We start from the raw sequence: 23,240 nt of genomic DNA on the forward strand, positions 1-23,240 counted from the left end.
AGCAAGGCTTTTATTGTGAGTGTGTGGCTTGTCCGGTTTGGCTTAAAGGGATAGTTCACCCAAAAATGAAAGTTCAGTCATCATCTACTCACTCTCATGTTGACTGAAGGTCAGGTTTAGTTTTTTAGTCCACAAAACACTGCTAAAGTTTCACAGGAAAACAGTGTTACAGATTCTCCTAAACGACCCGTTTTCAGAAAAAACAACTGAAACAACAGTGTTTTGTGGAGTAACAAAATAAACCCAACCCTCAATCAGCATGATTATGAATAGATAACGACTAAATTTTCATTTTTGGGTGAACTATCCCTTTAATATCAAACTGACCTAAGATACAGGAATACTTGATACCATAACACAACAAAAAACAATTAAAATAAAAAGTTACATGTGCCACTGATGTGGTATTTGACCACACTGGTTGTATATTCAATCTGCATTTCATCCAAACACATTTCTGTGTTCTCTTACTTTTTCTGTGAGGTTTGTCTGTATCAGTGTTCAAAGTTGGATCCACCAAACTATCTTAACTAGACAAAATGGCATTCGTGGGTCTGTCAGTTTTGCTTATTTGTGTATCAGGTTTAGAGTAACCTCACCCTGCAGAGGTTAAAAGGTCTGCTTTCAGAAATCTGCAGTTGAAAAACAGGATAAATCTCCTTAAGCAGTATCAGTTGTGTAAGAGGGGCTTAAACAGTTAGAAAATAATGATATAGGATATACCATCAGTGTCTCATCAGAGAAGCGCTCTGTCAGAGAAATATAGAGAATTGTCTTACATGAAGTCAGATGCTTAAAAAAGGCGTGGTCCATGTCTAATATGAGATAATATGAGAAACGGTCCAGAGGATGAGAGGGTCATGTGGGTATTAGACAAGAGAATATTATAGCCTGCAGTAGGTGATGTCATGCTGTCCAATATCATCCTCTGTTGCACCAGGAGACACCTCCACAAAAAGCCTAAGCCAGCTGTCAGAACGAGAGGATTTTCCAACATCACTGGGCTGTTGCTGTGCTGAACAATGAAATAGTAAAGAGATCCCTTCAATCAGCTTGCTAAGAACAATGTGTTTGTGCAGGTTGCCCCAGTGTTCAGTAGCTCTGGGTCTCACCTGTCCATAGAGGTTCAACACAGGTGTTTTCCAATTTCCACTCTTGTTCTGTGTGGAAACCAAGCACAGGACCCCACCAGGACCACACTGTGTGACATCATACACACTGTTTGAGTACAAAGCTCCTTAGTGTTTACAAAAAAGAAAGGCAGATAAACTATTTTTCAAAGATTTATATTATATTAATATTAAGGGTGCAACTAAAGATTATTTTTATTGTCAATTAATCTGGCAATCATTTTCTCAATCAATTGATTAGTTCTTTGGTCTATAAAATGGTGAAAAATGTTTATTAGTGTTTCCCAAAGTCTAAAATTAAATCCTCAAATGTCTTGTTTTGTCCACAACCCAAAAATATTCACATTTAAGAGGCTGAAATCAGAGTTTTGACATATCTTTCTTAAAATACTACTAAAACAGATTACATGATTATGAATGGTCGGCAATAAATTTAATAATAGATTAATTATTGATTAACTGATTAATCATGAGCTCTAATGAATATTACATCTATGTTTCTGAACTGCCAAGGGTTTTCATAAGACAATTAATAGAGTTGATAAGCAGGTGTAATGTGACTGGCTGGCATCAAGCTTGTTGAGTTGATCTCTTTTCTCATGTCTATCAGAAAAAAAATATACTTCTGGGCACTAGATTGTGGTTAGTGATGAAAAAATGACTGTTCTTCTGTGTCCTCTTTCTCAGTGCTTAAGTGCCAGTCTCTGTTGTCTGAGCAGAGAAACCTGGCTATCCAGTTTCACCTGGAGTGTGTCTACACTAGTCTGACCTACTATGAGTACCAGCCAGGCAAGGAACACATCAAAAGGGCCCAGGAGCTCTCAGGGCTGAATATCAACGTGACTGGTATGTAAAGAACTGATCTTGAGTGACTTATTGAGAATGCAAACAAGCCTAAGAGTAGTCTGCCATATCTGGTAATCCTTATAAGCCCATATTCATCAAGCCGTGGTGATACCTGGACTGAAGGTAACAACTGATTGTATCTGATCAATCAAGGTGCTCTTGGCAAACGGACCCGTTTCCAGCAAAAGTACTTGGCTCAGCTCATTCTTGATGTCAAGAGAAAGCAGGATCAGCCTGTACAGACAGATAACGAGGCCAGTCCCTCCCCAACACCTCTGGCCAGCCTGCCTAAGGTAAGAGTTTCTGTTGTCCTCTTTGCAGCTTGCTGTTTTTTGCTCATCACTTTGCCCTAGCTCATCTTTACTGATATATATGTTTAGACACATTTATTTAGACCACAGATTCACCTCACCTGCTACACTATTTGCCACTGGTCCATCATTTGTGGATGTAAAAACAGCACTTGCTGAACAGCAGCCACTGTAGCAGTTAGGGGATACTAAGTGCTAAAACATAGCGTAACAGTATCACAAATAGAGAAGGGTCACAAAGTCAGTAATCTGACTTGTTACAGTCAATTACACAGGGATATCTTTTCTATATCCTTTACGATTTTCAGTATGACTACGCTATTGCTTTCTGTTTATATTTGGTTATTGTAGTATAGTTTTTAGTATAGTTAATGTTTGATTTTTGTCCCTCAGCTTTTGTATATTTTGTCCCTGTCTTGCTTTGTATATTCTAAATAAAGTTTAGTGGGGAAAAAACACAGTAATATAACATATTCTATCACAAATTCTACTACTCTGGTTTCATAAACCTTTGCCCTGTTTGCTACTGGAATTCATAATTATTGACCATTTGAGGGCCATGTGCAGATTGATTTGATAATTTGTAATACTCAATATTATCAGCAGAGGGAGATGCCCACCTCTGGACACTTAATATCTCCATCTTCCTCTAGTTTTGAAAACAAGGGAAAAAAGATTCTCTCTGTCTGTCCGTCCATCCATCCATCTGTCCATCCATCCATCCACTTATCCAAGGCTGCATTGTGGTGGCAGGCTAAGGAAGTTATCCCTTATCTTAATGTTTCCCTATTTCTGCGGGTGAGCCCAGACACCCTACAGAGGAAATTCATTTTGGCTGCATGTATCCATGGTCTCATTCTTTTGGTCACTACCCAAAGTTCATGACCGTAGGTGAAGGCTGGAACATAGATCGACTGGAAAATCAAAAGCTTTGCCTTCACTACAATGATGAGTACTCCATACTCCTGCAGTATTGCCACCCCACAGGACTCCTTGGGGGACATTGTTGTAGGCCTTATCCAAGTCTACGAAACACATATAGACTGGATGAGCAGACTCCCATAACCCCAGCTAGTCCACAACTTCTAGCAGCCTCCTCCACAGTAAAGGCTTGGAAAATGGCCTGTGTTCCCAACCTCCCCAGGAAACATGAGAAATTCTCCAGGAGGTGGGAGATAAAGAATATTAGTTAATTATTATTAATTCTTAATACTATTGATTCATCATTATCCATTTTGTTCATTGATCATCAGATGTCCGGTAACCTTTAGGCTTTGCAACCTATTTTGGCTTTTTGTTGATGAAAGTAAGGAGTATCTTTTTACAAAATGTTAAAAATAGACTAAGTTCCAAAAATATGTAGATTTATATATTGACATATTCACATTCTAAAAAAGACAAATAAATGTCTAAACCAAAGTATGTCATTCTTACTGTAGCTCATACAGTTTTAAGGCCATTCAAAATCCAAAACATCAGCCACAAGAATCAAAGTGTGCAGTTACCATGAAAACATTTTTCATTTGTTTTGCTAGAAAAAACAAATGCATGCCCTCAGTAATTTTATAAAATAAATAATAACTAGAACTGCAAGCAGTTATGAACGGGGGCCAAGCCTCCCCGCGCGAGCCGGTCCCCGTGGCCCTCGGAACCCGCCGCCGCGGGCTCCGGGGGACGCGGGGCTAGGGGCGATCGCGGGGACGCGCGCCGTCGTCCGAGCTGCGGTATTCATGACCAATCATTAGGTAACTTTGCGGTCGGCCTCAGGAGGGAACCCACATCATGCACAGCGAATTTAGTACGAATCTGAGCAACTTTTGGGAATCCTGATGTTTTTGGGTTTATAGCGCCCCCTATTGGCCGATCTGCATAAAATTTGGCACAGAGTCTGCGGCTGACCTCTGGAACGAGCGTGTTAAGTTTGAAGTCGAAAGACTTTAGTTTGACCTAAATATGACACAACATGCGTTTTTTGAGCTAGCCAAAAAATCGTTTGGTTATAATTAGCGCATTTTTTGGCGTGCAACAATTCTTTTGATAACTTTTTCTCAGACCCGTCTCGACATCGTATGTGCAAAATTTGGCGCAGATGGCGCTTAAACTGTAGGAGGAGTTCGAAAAAATAGGTTTCGGACATCTGGCGACTTAGCGACGGGAATTTTCGGCAAAAGTGGGCGTGGCCTACGTCAGAAAATGCAGCGCTTTTCAAGGAACACGGCAATATGAGATTTTTGAACGTCTCATTTAAAATGTGGAAGTTATAGGCAAAAATGCGTTATAGCGCCACCTAGTTGGGTTTGTAGCGCCCCCTATTGGCCGATCCGCACCAAATTTGGCAGAGAGTCTGTGGATGACCTCTGGAACGAGCGTGTTAAGTTTGAAGTCAAAAGACTTTAGTTTGACCGAAATATGACACAACATGCGTTTTTTGAGCTAGCCAAAAAATCGTTCGGTTATAATTAGCGAATTTTTTGTCGTTCAACAATTCCTTTGATAACTTAAGATCAGACACATCTAGACATCGTATGTGCAAAGTTTGGCGCAGATGGCCCTTAAACTGTAGGAGGAGTTCGAAAAAGTAGGTTTCGGACATGTGGCGACTTAGCGACGGGAATTTTCGGCAAAAGTGGGCGGGGCCTACGTCAGAAGATCCAGCGCTATTCGGGGAATACGGCAATATAAGATTTTTCAACGTGTCATTTAAAATGTGGAAGTTATAGGCAAAAATGCGTTATAGCGCCACCTAGTGGAGCACGAACGCGATTTTCGGTAGGCGGGATCTGAGTCCTATTCTACATGTACCCATAAAATTTCAAAACCCTAAGTATTATACTTTGGCAGAAATTTTTTTTTTTTGTTTATCTTGTAATAAGCCCCGCCCACATTGACCTGTCATGACCCCCTTGAAGATATGGCCTCAGGACTGGTCCTACATCGTACGGACCAAATTTCGTAGAAATCGGTGCAGCCGTTCTAGAGATATGAACTTCCCACATTTGTAGCGCCCCCTAGGAGCCAACATTCGCCAAATTCAGCTCATGGGCTCCCAGTCAAATGCCAACCAAGGATCTCTGATTTGGTGTCGATAGCATTTACTTTGACCGAGATATGCAACATTTTCCATTTTTACGGCTAGCTACGGAAATTTGTTCGTTAATAATTCGCGGAATTTTCAACCCAAAAAAAATCTTTTGATAACTTTAGGTCATGAGCAGCAGAAGAGTGTACGGGCCAGTTTTCGTGCAGATCGAACAAAATCCCTAGGAGGAGTTCGAAAAAGTAGGTTTTCAAGTTTTTGCGATTTTTCGGGAAAAGACATCCAGGCGGAAGTGGGCGTGGCCAATTGCAAAGTGACTCAGCTGTATTCAAGGAATGTGGGGATATAAGGTTTTTGAATGTGCGACATACGGTGTGGGAGTTATAGGCCAAAACGCATTGTCCTTGGTTATAGCGCCCCCTGCAGGCGGACATGTGCAGTTTTTTGCGTCTGAGGTCCCTGCAGGGGTCTGGGCCAGCCCTCAAATTTTCATCGTCCAAACTTGCACGGTTTAGGCTGCAGCATGAGTTTTATCAACGGAAGAATAAAAATAGAGGAAAATAAAAATCAGAACAATTACAATAGGGTTCCCAGCACCGCTGGTACTGGGAAACGCGTATGCTTGCATACGCGTTTCCCAGCCCCCGCGGGCTTGGCCCCCTAAATAGGATTTTAGCAATGAGGAAGGCTGAAACCAACACTTCATCTTCCATTCTCACAATCCAACATGTACATTCATGATCAACCTACATAGTCCAAATAATATATTAAATCATAAGTTATAGATATACACATGCATATAGCTATATGCATACATATTGTAGATACATTCGTGTATGCATGTGCTCATAGACATGAATACATACCTGCACCTATGAAGTATACTGACACACTGATGCTCATACACTTTATCAATACAGTATATCAACAGAATAACAAACTACAGTGGTTTATCATTCACACAAAATATACAAAGTATGTTTACATAGCTGAGTTGATATTGTTAAATCCAAAAACGTGATATATCTTTAGAAAAGTCAGGTAATAGGACCTCCAGTGAGGCACAAAGCAAGATAGAGTGTGATAGAGTGGTGACCCGAGAGGATGTTCCCTACCCCTACAGAGGATGCTCCCTATCTGCATCCCTTCACCCGGGGGCTCCGATGGTGCTCCGGTGGAGACTGACCGTGCACATTGGATGTTTTGCAACAACATATCAAGATCACGGACCATGATTTTCAGGCTACTATGCTTTACTTGACAGACCGGACATCCTGGAGGGTGCACAGAAAGGGGGCAGTTAGTGTTCAGTTTTAGACATTGCTGAGTGACACTCACAGATGTTACAAGGTAAGGGAATAACTCAGGGCTCCACCACCAACTTATTACAACAGATTCAGGGAACCAGTAGCTGCACACATAAATTGGAAAATCTTAATATTGTATCATTTAATGTCAGCAGATTAAACTCTCCATATAAGCGTCCAAAGATATTAGAATTCCTACACAGAAAGATGATAGACATTGCACTTTTGCAAGAGACACATCTTAAACCTAATGATGTTTCCAGGGTTCAGAGGCATCAAACTGATGGTACACATACAAAGGGAGTTCTGATATTGATGAGACGTGGCATAAATGTATCAATTGAAAGATTTTGTTCCGACAGGGAGGGACGTTTGGCTTTTTGCTGTACGTCCATTCAGGTCAAAAAGTTGCATTTATTAGTTTGTATGTCCCAACTATCAGCTGATTTCTTTCCCTTAGTTACCTCACAACTATTGAAGCTGAGTGATTATCATCTATATGTTGGTTCAGATATGAATGCTTTTGTAAGCAATGACCTCGATAAGTCTTCTTCAACTATATCTAGCTCTCAAGAATCTGTGTCCAAGGCACTTAATCTCTTTATAACAGACTTAAATTTAATTGATGTGTGGAGTATGCATAATCCTTCTGTTAAAGGCTATACTTTCTTCTCCACAAGACATAAAACCTTCTCTTGAATAGATTATGTCCTTATATCCTCTGGTCTGCCACTTCAATTTTTGCCCAAACATCTGTCCCATCATAAACCCATTAATATCCATCTTTAATTGTGGGAGTGTTAAAAACAGGGCTACTAGATGTAAGTTTAACTCCATCCTTCCAAAAAATGAGGAATTCCTAACCCAACTGAGAACAGAAATGACTGAATTCATAAATATAAATACATTAACATTAAAAAAGGTATTCGAAAGATTTCTACTCTAGAAAAACAATGTAGTACTTTGGACAATGATCTTAAAATAGGATACATCACAACAAAAGAAACTGAACTCAAATAGAAACAAGCAGAGCTAAATTATTTATTAAGAAGTAGGGCAGAATATATGATCCATATAACTAAACATAAATATTATGCAGAAGGGAGCAGACCGAGACGTCTTTTGGCACTAACTCTCAAGCAACAGGAAGCTAGAGTGTCCATACCAGCAATAGGGGTGGTGAAAAAAATCGATTATTAATTAATCGCGATTATGTTGAACGTCACGCGAGTGCGCCCAGTTTCAATTCGCAAGTGTGTGCGGCGGCCAGAGTGAGTGAGCCGTAAGAGCAGGTGTGTAAAATGGATGAGGATCAACCAGCAATGAGTAACCAACGAGCAGCCAACTAGGGCTGCAACGGATTGCAGTTGATCCGTGTCCCATATGGATCGCCCTCTATGGTTCGGCATGCATGTGATCCGCGGACCACATGTGAGCATCATAGTTTTACTGTCACTGTTACTTTTGTATAAGTTATAATACCTGAAATCTCAATGCAGAGTTGCAGTGAAAAGACAGGACAGTTGCTGCTGTGTGCAGCGCATCTCTGATTTAAAAACTGTCACATCACCTTGAGTGAAATCCAGACCATAACTTTTTTCACTGATGTAACTGTGCTATCACCAAAGAAACAGATCATAAAACTGTGATGTTTATTGAAACTTTGGTGATATCAGCTGTCTTAACTTCTACACAGCTCCTCTCTGCTCACCGGTGCAGCTCTGTCTCACCCCGTCTGTGACACAGTGTGTCTACTGATTGATTGATCATGACTTCTAACCAATCAGATGTGCTGTGCTGTAGGCGGGACATTGAGCCAGACTACAGAGTGTAGTTGTGTATTATACTGTACAGTGTATAATGATCTAATATATGTATAGTATATACATAGTATAGCACCGTATAAGTTTGAAGTTTTTAATATTATTACCATTATCATTACATAACTATGGTGATAATTACAGACAGACAAAGATCAAAGACAAGAGCATTTTTAAAATAATTTAACCCTAATCCCACCACTTTTTTTCTTTTTTGCACTGCACAGGAAGTGCTTTGAGTTGTTACTCAATAAAAGAGTAAAGTAATTCAGCAACTGACTGATTTTTTTTTTTTAATGGTGCAATAACTTTGTGGTGTATTTTGGGTTACTGTTGTCAAATGCAAAATCAATAATCGCTAATCAGGAATCGTTAATAATCGAAAATCGGTTGATAATCGAATTGGGACCTCAATAATTGTAATTGAATCGGATCGGGAAATCAGACAGATTAACTACCCCTAACCAGCAATTAGAAGTGCTAAATGAGGTTTAGTATCATCAACAGAGGAAATAAACAAGATATTTAAGAATTACTTAAAAGAATTATACACAAGCCACTCAGTACCCTCAAAGGAAGAGTTCACTAATTTTTTTTAGTGGATTGGATTCATGGATTCATTAACAAAATATCTTTCCGATCTAAGTGATTTTGCACTATGTTTTTCAAAACATTTTGTGTGCCACTTTGGACTGTTTCAATCCGTGTGTCTGTGAAATACAAAAAAATCATTTTGTTTCTCTGAATTATTCCCTGTTGGTGTTTGGAACAGCTATATTGTTGCAGCTCCAGTACCCAGAGTATGTCAACCACTTCATGATAAAGTGCTGGTCAAATGCCCAGCACGGTGTGCTGACACACACTTTCTCACATCAAAATGCCAACCAGCAGAAAAGAGAAGGATGACCATTGTCTAAATGCTTCATTGTTCTCCCCTGCGTTGAAACAGTCCCATACTTGCTCACTACAAATCTCCAAACTGCCTCTCTCTCAGCACATGAGCTGTTTGTTGGGAACTTCATGGAATTGGTTTCCATTTCTGGGCAGCTGTACAGAAGCTCCAGATCACAATGAGTAAAGCAAAGGATCAGTTGGTGTGGTGAATCTAGCTTCACTATGTTGCCGTCTATCAACAAATCAGGCTGTTGAAATCATACTACTAGCAATTGTAAAGTTTGGTGGAGGAAGGATAATGGTCTGAAGGCTGTTTTTCAGAGTTTGGGCTTGGCACCTTAGTTTCAGTGAAGGCCCTTTGATGTTGTAGTATGACTGCACACCTGTGCAGAAAGTGATGTCCATAAAGACATGGTTGGACACGTTTGGTGTGGAGGAACTCCATGGCCTGCATAGAGCCCTCGACTTCAACCCCAATGAACCCCTTTTGGAGGAATTATAATGCCATTTGTGAGCCAGGCCTTCTCATCCATCGGTTCCTGGGCACAAATTCCTGCAGAAAAACTCAGAGATCTTGTGGAAAGCCCATAGTTTCAGAAGGGATGACCAACAAGCTTGTAATTTAAGTGATTCTTACTCATTCACTTTTATGGCCATTTAAATTTGTCGTCTGGTTTCAGTGTTGTTTGTGGATAAAATACCACAGACTTTCCAGGATTGCTCAGAGGTAATGTGCAGATTTCATTTATTTTATGTCAAATGGGGCACACCCTGAAACGTTTGGCAACTGATAATATAACTGTATAGAATTTAAAGGTGATATATACAACATTTACCCTAGAGGTCACTGTGGAGCACCAGCATCCCAGACCAAAACAAATGTATGCTTCATTTTTTCAATAGAGTTGGTAGAAAGTGTGTTCTATACTCACACTGCTCACAAAACTCTGATCAAATCAGGTAGTGCTGATCAAAAATCAGTGGCGATTCTGTTGCTACATTTGCTATTTCTTGCTTAAAATAGTTGCAGAAACACATTTTAGTGACTGTTGTAAAGATTGTAACCAGGTGGTTGCCATTCTGGAACGCCAGACTGAAAGATCTTGTAAGAGTGATAATTTTAACAATTTTTTTAAAAGATTATTTCCTGGGCCTTTTGCCCCTACCTTGATAGAGATAGCCGAAGATATGATGGGAAAGATGGCAGAGAGAGAGGGGATGACATTCAGCAAATGGCCCACAGGTGGGAGTCGATCTGGTGGTCACCACAGAGGACCAACAGCCCCAGCACATGGGGTGCGTGCTCCCCAACTGAGCCACAGGGGCACCCCAACCTACATAGTTCTTAAACCAAATTAAAGAAATCTTGGGTTCCCTCCTAGAAATAACCTTTTCAGACACAGGAAAGACCAAGAGAGACTTGTCTGAAGGTGCACATGCACACACAGCCAGAGTTGTATATCTCATCTGGCATGGAAGTGCCTTGTTGCCTCTAGGATTAGCTGGGAGAGGTAAACCTGGACTATTTTGATTTGTCTGATGCCACTGTGACCTGGTCTTGGACAAGCATAAGAAAATGGATGAATTGATGGATGTTGGGAACAAAGATATGTAACATAGTTAAAAACTTGGAGTGCATGTGTAGCTCCCTCAAGTAGTAGACAAAAAATAATAAAAATACAATTAAGAAAATGTCTGTGTATGTGCATTTTCTTAATTGTATTTTATTATTTTATTTTCCTTTTAACCCAGTTCTCACGGGTTGGTCTGTCCTTGGAATAAACCCCATTTATAATACTATATGTATGTCCCTGCAGCTATAACAGGTGCTATATGCATTTGCATGAGATAATACACAGCCACACATGTACCAGTACAGCCTGCAGCTTAACCCTATGTTTTCACTTATGACATAACTTTGCACACACACTACACTCACATGACATAAATTCTACACTTCATTATATATCACGGAAAGATGTATTTGCGACATTGACATTATAGCTATCACGTTTCTTCACTATACGAAAATGAACTTGAACCAAAACATACCTTGTAGGCTGCTTACTATAAAAGAGGGGTTAAATCTTGCCTGTTTCTTCCTTATCTTCATCTTCCTTCTTCTTCTCTACAGTTACATCTTAAATAATTTACACTTAGGTAGAGCGCTGATATAATGTTTTGCTTCTTTTTGGCGCTATGCTGGCAGGGTATGTTGATTAATTGTGACGTGCGGAGCGCTAGGTCGGCAGTAATTAGTTCCGCCTAGGGGATACTGCATGCAGGTAGGAACCAGAAAACGGGAGGATAAACAAAACTGACACTGTGAGGCAGTTACAGCATGGATTTGGGGTGATTTTGACATGGAAAAGTAATATTTTGATTACTTTCCGATCTAAGTGATTTTGCACTATGTTTTTCAAAACATTTTGTGTGCCACTTTGGATTACCACCCACAACACAAAAATGATACTTGCTAATTATCACCTGCATATTCTCAAGCCGCATAATAGACACATTCAGGTAATGCTGTCACTAATGATTTAGCATGTTTCATAATTTCTGTTTCCAAAGACACACCAACATCAATTCACCAATATCAGCACACAGTTTGTGTCCATTCCACCAGTCTTGGTCCAGTGTCATTGTACAGACCATAACAACCATACCTAACCATCACCAAATCAGATCAAAATAACATCTCTGGAACTTTTCTCATTGTGCTTGTCATATTCACAATGCATGTTGTATAAGCTATACATTCAAGGGCAAACCCCACAAGCATTGGTTAGTTGGCAGACAACAAGTAAATAAATCAGTTTCTTGTGCTAAGTTGTCATCCAAATTAGACCGCATTAGATTAATTTAACAATAATTATTTTGGTCATTTGGTGAACTGAAGAATACTCAATACTGAATCGGTTTGGAACAAATGTACACTTACACCCCTCATCATCAGGAACCAACACAACATTTTTGATACAAACTGCAGCAGAAAGAGAGCTTTAAAGGAATTAATTGGTGAGATTTGTTCAGAAGACCAGAAAGCTTAGAAAAGTAATTGAAATGTGGTGACACTAAAAGACAAATAATTCAGCATTTCTAAAACAAGCAGCATGATTCCCTAAATATTTCCTCTTTGAGAAAAATGACTGGCATGGCAAGTGGTGGACCCCAGCAAGAGACGGAGTTGACCCAGATAGAGCTACTGGTTCGGTTCTGCCCAGACCAGGTCAATGACGGGGCTGATCACACCTTCGAATCCCAAAATAACTTCAGTCCACACAATGCAACAGCACCTTTAACTTCAAGTTACAGTACCACATGGTTGTAACTTATGATCTGTCTGATCTATGAGAGGGTAGTGTATTATTTTTCTTAAATTTTGTTCAGGGATCAGGACCTTGAGATTGGTGAATGTATCTTCAGATAAAATGGTTATGTGCATGTTTTGTGTCATGTATTTGTAACAGTAGGTTAAAGTTAAAACATTGTTATATGATATATTGTATGTGGTTCTTGGTAAAGCTGGCTGCTCGCAGTTGGCTGCAATTTTGAAAATTGTCCAGCTTAGCAGTGAAGGTTCAACAAAATATGTGCTGTCCACTAACCATGACCATTTTCAAGAAATGACCCACAAAGTAGCATGTGTGAGGAATTCAGTGTTAAAGTTGTAATTCTCACTGTTGTAGTTTTCCTTTTAAAGGTGGCGGCAGCAAGCGATTTCTCTATTTAATCCAAGAAACATGCGGCCTCACTTGGCAGTACCATAGTTTATTCCTGCTGCATGTGTGTACACATCTGACTCCATGTATGTTTCCATGCAGGACTACAGTCTGGGTGATGACACTGTGCTGGATAAAATCAATTTAGCGGAGCCAGATCAGTATGAGCTACCTGAGCTCAGTGCAGAGGAACAGGCCGTCATCCTGGGCGTCTGGTAAGTCTTTTACCCCCAAGCTCAGCACTGTTTCTGTAGCACTCTGTGAAATCAGTTGATCTGAGCTTCAAACATTAATATTGTTAAAAACACTGGGCCTCATACAGGAATATTTTCATATTCTTATCTTAAATTTCTCTTAATTTTGATTGGACAGTGGCTTGTGTGAACATGTAATGTCAGATTCAGCGAACACTCATAACTTCAGATAATTGTGTAAGTAAGTGTACATGCATGAGACTTGTAAATTAGCAGAATTAATGCCCTGGTAATACCATATAAGGCTGCGCTTCCTGCCCCATATGTCAGGAAGGGTTCGTTCATGAAAATGGTATCAAAGATTAAAAAGAACTTTTCAAGTCTGGAGATTGACATTCTCCAATTCGTTCTCAATTCGATCCATAAAGGAGAAACGGTCATTTTTACAGCATCAGCAGTGGAAAAAAAAGACCTGCTAAAGCAAAGAAATGGCAAAACAAGTATTGTTGAGGCTGTGTTACCTAAACGTTAGACTGTCACTGAAATAAAGAAGAAACTTCTCAATATGAAAATGACTTCAAAGAAAAGAAAAAAAAAAACACTCTCCATAGCAAGGTGATCATGCAAGAGGAGGAGGAGGGGGTCAAGGAGAAGTTTTCATGGGGACAGAGAGAGTATGTTGTGTGAGGACAACTTCATAAACCAGCATGTGCAGATATACTGCCAATACACCTGGCAACAGGTGATAATGCATAATTAAATAAATAATGATAGGCTTTATAAGTAAATTTACAATTATATTATAATTTTAGATGGAGTTAAACAGCTTGTGACGTTGATTGTACTTTTATTTATTTTTATTTTATTTTATCTTATTTTAACAAGTTCTTATTTATAGTGTTGGCCTGCTCCCTTTCTTTCATACAGCTCAGATTGCTCACTGGAGCAGCTCTATCTGTTTGCCTGTCTGTGACACAGCCTTCAGTGTTCAAAGGCTGTATAGCGTATATCTATTAGTATACTGTAATACAGTATAGTATTGGTACTGTTTTATATTGGATTTAAAATGCTGATTTTTCCAAAGAGGAAACCAATTATTTGTAACTTTAAGAGGCCTCCTCTTGTTTTACAATATTTACAATTGCTCTTTAATAAAGCAAAACTATTTTCTGTGCAGTTTCTCGATTAATTGATGAAATAATTGTCACCTGATTACTAAAATAAGCAATAGCTGCAGCCGTAATGGTTGCATGAATAATGAAAAGAGACGCTTACTTTGACACCTCTGCACTGAGTCACCAGTTTTTCTCTGTTTTGAGAAGTTACAAAAAATTGGCAGGATATCAGAAGCTGCTAACCTTCATTTTTAGTTGCTCATAGCTGCTGTAACTGCACACGTCAATGCAGATGAGACCAGGTCCTTACGATACATCTATCTACTGTTTCAGTTATACTATCGATGGGAAAAATCAGATGCTAGAATGCAATGAACCTTCAGTGTTTGTTAGACAACCGAACTGTCACTACTACTCCTTAGTTTTGCACTCATGTGATTTTAATTACATCCATCAATGTCAGTGACAGTAAAATCGAGATTTTACTGATACCAGTGCCATGATCAATTCTGCGTATAAGCCTGATTCTTTATTGATTCCCTATTTATTTCTGATTTTTCTGTATGGAAAAAATTAGACCTACACAGGTTTTCAGCCTCAGTGCAACGGTTTCATTATTCTGAGTCTGAATACAGTGTAAGAAATGCAGCAGAAAGAAAGGCATGCATGTGATGGGCAAGTCATGCTGGCTATAGCTGTCATCATCTGTGTGGCTCTAAAGTTATTAGAACAGGATATTTACTCTCGGTAACAGACAACAAGCACTGTCATCTTTCTTTGTAAAATGAAGCCATGTTTTGGACATCGTCTTCTCCATGACTGCCTCCGCCTTATTGTTTTAAGTCTCCAGCAGCACATTGATAAAAGGAACTGATGAGCTCGGAGGTGTATGATTCTGATGGATCAGACCTTTTGGAACCAGTTATCGATTCCCATCCCTACTTCTGGAAGATACATTGTAGGATGGGCATAGTTACATTCATTGTCAGTGAGGTGTCTGTGGGTAACCAGGTTTTAAGGATTGGTCAGTTGTGTTTAGGGATATCTTGGGGTACCTGAACTTGATACCTTTTAAGATATGGATTGAAATAACCCAGTACCAGGTAATATTGAAACTTCTGCAGTCAAATTATGCCTGCATTTGTTCCTTTTTGTACCCAGATCTGGAAAAAACATTTATTTGTGAGGTTTTGCCATTAAATATAGTTCTAAAGTATGACTTTATTATATGCCTGTAGTGTCTAATAAAAATAAATGAATAAATGTTTCAAGAAAATCTGTGAATATGACTACCACGATGAAGGACCCAATAAAGCAGGGAGAAAACTTCAGAGTGGACAGCTGCACTGTGCAGAGATACTACTATCATTTTAGGGTTACTGGTATTGGTACTATTATTGGAATTAAACAAGTTGTACCTTCAGAAAGTCCATCAGTGAAGACTGGAGCAGGCTTCAGCACTTCTTTTTCTCTTCCTGTTGTTTTGTGCAGACCTCATTTCTCACTAAGTGACCTGTGGTTTCCCTTTGGAGTTATGGCTCACCTGCAGTAAATTGTGAACTTATTTGTAGCAGTGGTTTCATCTAGAGAAAGGGTGAATATAAGACATCCAACATAATATAAAACCATTTAGCTTTACAGCAAGTCAGTGATTAATTCCCATGCTGCTGCTCAGAATGGAAGGGTCGAGTGAAGGTCAGTGGAGCAGTCAGTGAGATTGCTAGGAGATGATTGATGAGCAGCTGGTCTGCCTAAATTAATGGTAGATGTGCACACCTACACGTTGCTCCAAGACGCTATCAAAATGACAATGTTGTACCTCATGAGTCTTCCAGAGAGTGAACTAACCAGATTTCTGCTACATTTAAATCCGTACTTCACTGTTTTTACTGGGGATGTGCGCGACTAGTCATCTACACAATGAAACACTGCCACCCTCGCTAGTCGGCACCAGAAAAAAAATAGTCAGTTAAACTCTTTATCAATATTTTATTCATGCACAATGCCAGTTAACTGTTGCCCCTATGGTGTTATGCAGCCTCCCGCCACTAGTTGGGGCTGTGGCCCCATCAGACAGCAGTCCCGTATGACCCCAGATGTTTTTATCAGCAAAGTTGGACAGATGACAGCTGGTAAAACCAGTGCTGTTTAGCAGTGTTTTAATATAAGAAATTAAAATGAGGTTGAATGTGGGCTGTGACATGTAAACCAGTCATGTGGTTATAAACCACATGGGCAACATGTGACCACATTCAGCACAGACATGGATATTAACCTGCAAGCAGAGCAGCTGCTGCTGCTGGCTCTGCTGTTAGCCACATTGTGTTGCCACCTGGCAGCTAATGTTATTTCCGGGTGAATGATGTTGTTTGCCCTCACACTCTGTGATCCTTTTTGGTCTGAAAGGTTGAAGCATTTAGTGAGTTGTTTCGTAGGTTAATGTGCAATGTTTGTATGCACAGTGCAAAGGCACACATTTCAGCAGCATTTAAAATATGATTTGGCGATTGTAGACTGTGATTAATGGCTTCAAATGGTCTTAATAGACATTTTTTCTGGCAGTGTTTATCATTATCAATTAATCAGCAGTTCTCAATTTTAACTGCTTTCTGGGTGTTTTCTTACCGCAAAGACTAGTAGACAGGTCTAAATTAAAATTTGCGTTTAATTGACATGGAAATTAGTCACCAGGAACATCCCTAGTTACTACTGGATTCTTAAAAGAAGCCTCAAGAAGATATGTTCTCTCTCCTACAGTGACTTCACCTGAGATGTACCATCACCCTGTTGATGTGTGGAGACTTAGGGAAACTGAGGTACATGCGACACATTGCAATTGTCAGAGCAAAGGGAAAGGTCAAGTTATCAGTGAACACTGTACAGTAAGTGCTGAATGAATAACTATTACTGGGTCTGTTCAGCCACAGAACTGTCTTGAGCTGTTTTACTGAACACAAATACACAATCAGCTATGTATATAAGCAGAAATTTTTTTTAAAAGACACTTTGGATAACAGTTACGCACATTGAGCACCAGTGTTGGAGCTGGAGCATTTACTCAACTGGTATAAATAGTTGCCTTGGTTAAAATGGGAGCATACTGTAATTCTTCAATCAGGATGACAGGAAATATATGACTGAAGTGTGTATGGTGTAAACAAGGTGTCAGCAACAGTTTCAGTGTACGAAGTACATGGTCAGTTTGACCAAACACGCAGTGCTTTCAAAAAATTTAATTGCCTCTTCATTGTCAGTGTCTTGTATTAATGAGAGCACATCTTAGGATGTGATTACCTTTTATTAAATTTTAGCCAAGGGATTAAAAAGTTGAAGAGTCACTGGTCAGGAGGATCAGAGAATTTGAGTTCTCCATGGTCCTTTTAACTCTGGGAATGTGACCTTGTCTGGTTCTCTTTTCTCCCTCTGGACATATGCTGAGCTCTTGGAAGCTCTTACATTTACTTTTAGGTAAGGTACATTAAAAAGCACATACTGGATTCTATACATGACATGAAATGAAATATTCTTAAACTGACAGGCTCATATAATCTCGTAATTCACCTTTTTCACTTGATTGATGAATGCTTGGAAACAGCAGTTTGGCAAAACTGTCTCAACTCATGGTGTATTTACTAGTAGGGCTGTCATGAATTTCCATATCCAGCATTTGATTTCAGGTCAATATTTGTTTGATTTTCAGTTTAAACTTTTTCAGCACTGACAGCTGTACATTGTTGCCTGTCGAGTCTTGATTTGTAGAGATCAACAGTTCATTGATTTTATGCCCTGACAATTGTCACATGCCCATAGCCCCTTACCTTGCGAGGTAGCTGGATTTGCAAGATCACAAGACAATCCATCTTGCCAGGCTCCAAGCTATCCATTTGTGTTCACACCAGAGGTGGTGCAAGCCAATCACGGTCCTTGGAGGGACTACTGACAGCTTCAGGCGCAGTTTTAGGTACACTGATAGTGAGAGGCATCCATGGACGTGACTTATTTGGAACAAACAGTGGCAGCTCCTGAAGAGGTTAGTGTAGTAACTGTGACAGTGTCAGCTATATCAGAACTGGAGAGTATTTCTTCACTGAAAGAAGAACAAAGAACAACACTGAAGACTTTTATCAATGAAAAAGATGATTCGCTCTTCTTCTGGCTGGCTTCAGCTTTGGTTCAGTGAGTTGATCTGATTGGTTGAAGTTAGCCCGTATTAGATGTGACAGATGGCTCCATCACCTGCCAAGTGTTTTTACGAAAGTACTAGCCCTTTTCCAAACAGTTTCTATGGATGGCTTCCCAGATGGGTCTGTAAGAAACCATCTGGTGTGTCAGGTCATGTTGCCCCGTCACAGAAAAGTGCTTCATGCTAAGGGAAAGTAAAGTTACCCTAGTTAGCCATAACATTTACATCATACATAATCATTTTGTGTCACTTTGTTGCTTTTTTGCATCTCTTTGCGTCTTTTATGTTGCCATAATGTGTCTCTCTGTGGTCTTTTTATGTCGCTTCATGGTCATGTTGCATCACTTGATGGTTGTTTTGTGTTACTTTATGGATGGTTTGAATTATATTGCGGTCACTTTGTGTCTCTTTGTCATAGTTTCCCATTACTTTCTATAAATTTTGACAATCCGACAGATAATTCAGCAGTAACTTCAAACAGAGGCCCTGGCCCAGCAGTCCACCCAGGTGTATATCTCACCGTCATACACCCCACACACCCTGCAGCTCTTAATCATCAAGTTCTCTGAAAGCTCAGGCTAATTAAGATATACACTGGCTGACTTTTAGGGTCGACGAAGGAAATAACTTATATAAATCTAAATACCAAATTGTTCCTCTTCTGCAAATTCTGTGTATTATTTAAATAATGCAACCTGACCCTTAGTAAGCATGCAACTATGAGGCAGTAAATCTATTTTTTGACTGCTCTGCTCTGACAGCTGACTTCTAGCTCTCCATAACCAACCACTAGGGGTTGCAAGTCATGAACAACTGCTTCAGATTGAAAATTTATTTCAGCTCGGGACAGCTTATTTGTGGGTCATGTTAATGTTGGTGGAATTTTGTCAGATGTTCCCTGATTGCATCTGGCATTACCAGTGGTGGGAAGAATACTAACAATCTCTACTCAAGTACAAGTTCTGTTTTTTTTCCCCTCATGGTCAGCCCAAGTTTAATTTTCTTTATTCAACAAATAGTTCTGTCAGACAAAACAATGTCAAAATATGGTATACATATCCATGAATACATTTTAATTGGTTTAATTCTTAATGTCAATTAATTGATTAATAATTAATCATTAACATCCTTACTCCAAATATATGTTGCTGCAGTGTTTTGTTTTTCAGTTGTTGTTGTCATTGTTTTTCTTTGACCCATTTGTGATCAGAGCACCTGATTGGCTGCTAAAATACAGATGAAAGGTGTTCATATTAATTCAGATTTTACTCAGTAACTATGGGTTTAAAGGTAATGAAGTAGATTACAAAGCGTAATGCCTACTTAAAGCAATAGTTAAGCCAAAAATGAAATTTCACTCAATATCTACTTACGTGCTTGTGCTGATATGAGGATGGGTGAAGATCTATAGTTCACAAAACACTTTTTTTACATTTTAAAACTGGTCACCATTTACTTCAATTATACTGGATTTGGCTGCAATGCTGTTTTCCGCTGAAGCTCTGAGAGTGTTTTGTGAACTGGAGATCTTCACCCATCCTCACATCAGCACAAGGGTGAGTAGATATTGAGTGAAATTTCATTTTTGGGTGAACTATCACAAGTAAAAGTATAGACTTGAAAACCTACTGTTAAAAGCACAAGTACCCCAAACCATCTACTGCCTGGCGGGGATCTACACACTACTGAGTGATCTCTTCTAGTGAAATCATTGTTTAAGATGAAAGACATGGAAAGGCACACTGGTAATTATTGCACCTAATCTCCTTGGAATCAAAATCTGTTGGTTTGGAAAGAAGTCAGCCTCCCTGAGCCAAAGCCTGACTTTCTGGCAGCACCTGCACTTAAACTTAACAGGATTATTCAACAGTGATTCACCAGAGCTGATCATATTTCAACTTCAGGCACCTTTTAGAAATGGCTATTTTGGTCAGACAGTTGTTTTTTTCCAGCACTTTGGTCATTACTACAAGACCTTAACAAATATATGTTATATAGTATTTTATGGATTGTGAAGAGATTTGGTACATATCATGATTACTAACACAATAAGAAGAAAACACAGTAAAGTTATGCAGTTATTCTGCTGGCAGAGTTCATTTTTAGCCATGCTACTAGCATGGATCTAGGGACAGTTATGCTGGTCTATTAGTCGGTCCACTGCTGGGCTTCCACACTAGCACTGCAACCATTAATCATAGAAGAATCACAATCTCGTTTGAAACGTGTGCTATTTGATTCCGAAATGACAGTTCACTCGCATCTATTCACCTATAACAGCGGTTCCAAAACTTTATCTGGTGCAACCCCTTTCAGAAGCCAGAAAGGTTCTGGCTCCACCAGCCCACAGTTATTATCAATCATTAACAATAATTGGGGAAGCAGCTGATTTAAAAAAAAAAAAAAAAAAAGGTTCAGGAATGTAATTTTAGTAAACTAAAGGTCAGCATGACAGCATCGGCAAACATTATTTTCCCAGACATAATTCATATTCATTCAACTTTCACTCTTCATTTCTCTGCTGGTCTTCTGCAACCCCCTGCTGTGACTTTCCATCCACAGTTTGGCAACTACTGCCCTATACATTCACATCACACTGCATTCATGAGCTAACTTCTTTGCTTCAAAATTTTAATTGGTGGAATACTTTGGTTTTTGAAGAAATTAATGACATTCCCTTCAACCTTAGTTGTAGTTTGTGTTAAGTGACAATTAGCAAATGTTAGCAACACGCTAAACTAATGCTGAACATGTTGAGCATCCTACCTGCTAACACCAACATCGGCATTTTGAGCAGGTTAGCATTTGAATGTTAGCATTTCTCTTAAAGCAAGTGCAGGTTTACAGAGCTTTAGCACAGCTGTAGAGTCTTAGTCTTAGTTTCATAATCTATTTAATGTTGACCAAGAGTATTTGTCTTGCAGCACTGACTTCCAGAAGAATAACCCTGTCCACAAACTGACTGCAGAGGAACTCCTGGCCTTCACATCGGTGAGTGTCTTGTTTATTGTTATTTAACACATTAGTTATAAAATCAGTTGTGGTAATATGTCTGTATGTGTTGATTTCCTAGGCTGAATTAAAATATTTGTGGGCTGACTCAGAATCATGGTCATAATTGATCTTAATTGTCTATAACTGACCTGGCTGTACATATTTCCTACTCCAGTGTTTTTTTTGGGGGGGGTTTGTTTTGTTTTTTGGCAATGTTTCCAAGGTGGTTGTGAGGAAACAATGTGAGTCTTATTTCTGAAGCTCTTGAACTGAGTATGTTATTTATTTATTATCAACACTTGGCAACACTATTTATTATCAACAAGTTGAAGTTGAAGCAGCAAACCAAAGAACACAAAGCACTGTGCAGAACTGATGAAATGACTCACCTAAAGGAGAACTGCAAGAAAGCTCTGCACAAGAGGAGAAAAACAGATCCATAAATCTATGCTGACATCCCTAAATACCACCTCACTGTTTTTATGAAACCAGTTAGAACTTCCTGATGAGCTTAAAACTGCTTGTCAGGTACTTCTTCAGTCCAGTGAAACATTAGTTGTCATGGAACACTTACCTACTACCTTTGGCTGTTGCTCTTCCCAGTCTTGCTTCACGGTGACACATTTTTCCTCAAGCTACAGCTTCAGAATGCACTTGCAGTCAGAATAAGAGATCCATAAAATATTTCTCCAGCCAAGAACCTGCAACGCCAGGGTACCTGAATACACTACTGCTGCGCTGTGTGGCACACTACTAAGAGCATCATACTATCTTTGACACAGTGTTTTTCCCTTTGAAAGTCCACACAGAGTTAGCTATGAACCAACCATGAGTAATTTCAGCTGTCTGTCCCTTTGAATGATTGAACATTTTGGAACACCCAATTTGCTGTGTATTCCAGTCAGGATGTGGAAGCGAAGTTATCGTTAGACATTAAACTTTTCATGCAGGTTACCTGCTGAATAGTATGGGCAAAAAATGAATGAACTAATCTTTTCTACAGAAGCTTTTTTTTTTCTTGAGTAGAGTTCAGTTTGTTTGTTCAGTACCTACCAAACTAACTGCCAAGGATTAAACAGTGGTACATGCTTGATCAGCACTGTGTGACAAAGTTTAGACTCAAGCTTTAGCCTACTGTAGCTGTATGTGGTTCCTGCTGAGACTGCTCAGTACTACAAACCTGTATACTCAACTAAACTCGACCTTACTTGACTTAACTGCTGCTGATGCTGTGCTCTCATACATACTTGCTGTCCTTGACATTTCTTCACATGCCAAACAGCTGCTACACTAGGAAATTCAGAAGAGGCCTGTTGGAGGCTTCAAGGCTTACCAGATTCATTCATCAGCTACTATCAGTATTGTGACAGTACACCAAATGCTGATTGGCCTGTGCCAGAGGGGGGCCAATTCATTGTTTTGCAAGTCACAAGTAAGTCTAAAGTCTTTGACACTCAAGTCCTAAGTCAAGTCACAAGAACAGAGAGTATACTAAACAGTTGACAGAGCTTTTGGGTCTGAAAAGAATTCCGATTGTATGGAGTCTTACCGCAAAATGACCTAACTTCTCACTTGATTTATGATCTCAGTTTCTGGATGAGTTTATGCCCTCAATTGCTAGTTTCAAGACTTATTTAATAATTTAATCATTCGGTAAATGATGGTCCCAGTTACAGTCAGACTA

General features: G+C 39.4%; 1 protein-coding gene across 1 annotated transcript in view; it reads left to right on the top strand.

Moving 5' to 3' along the window:
- ttc27 (tetratricopeptide repeat domain 27) overlaps positions 1–23,240 on the top strand; it is a 111,652-nt gene that overhangs the window by 32,561 nt on the left and 55,851 nt on the right. The window contains exons 6-9 of the mRNA XM_084735822.1: positions 1,818–1,976; positions 2,130–2,269; positions 13,173–13,285; positions 21,487–21,553. Of these exons, the coding sequence (XP_084591948.1) occupies positions 1,818–1,976; positions 2,130–2,269; positions 13,173–13,285; positions 21,487–21,553 (479 nt within the window). The remainder of the gene's footprint in view (positions 1–1,817; positions 1,977–2,129; positions 2,270–13,172; positions 13,286–21,486; positions 21,554–23,240) is intronic.

The sequence above is a fragment of the Lutjanus erythropterus genome, chromosome 14 (genome assembly GCF_056507025.1).
Source record: "Lutjanus erythropterus isolate fLutEry1 chromosome 14, fLutEry1.hap2, whole genome shotgun sequence".
Taxonomy (NCBI): Eukaryota; Metazoa; Chordata; class Actinopteri; order Lutjaniformes; family Lutjanidae; genus Lutjanus; species Lutjanus erythropterus.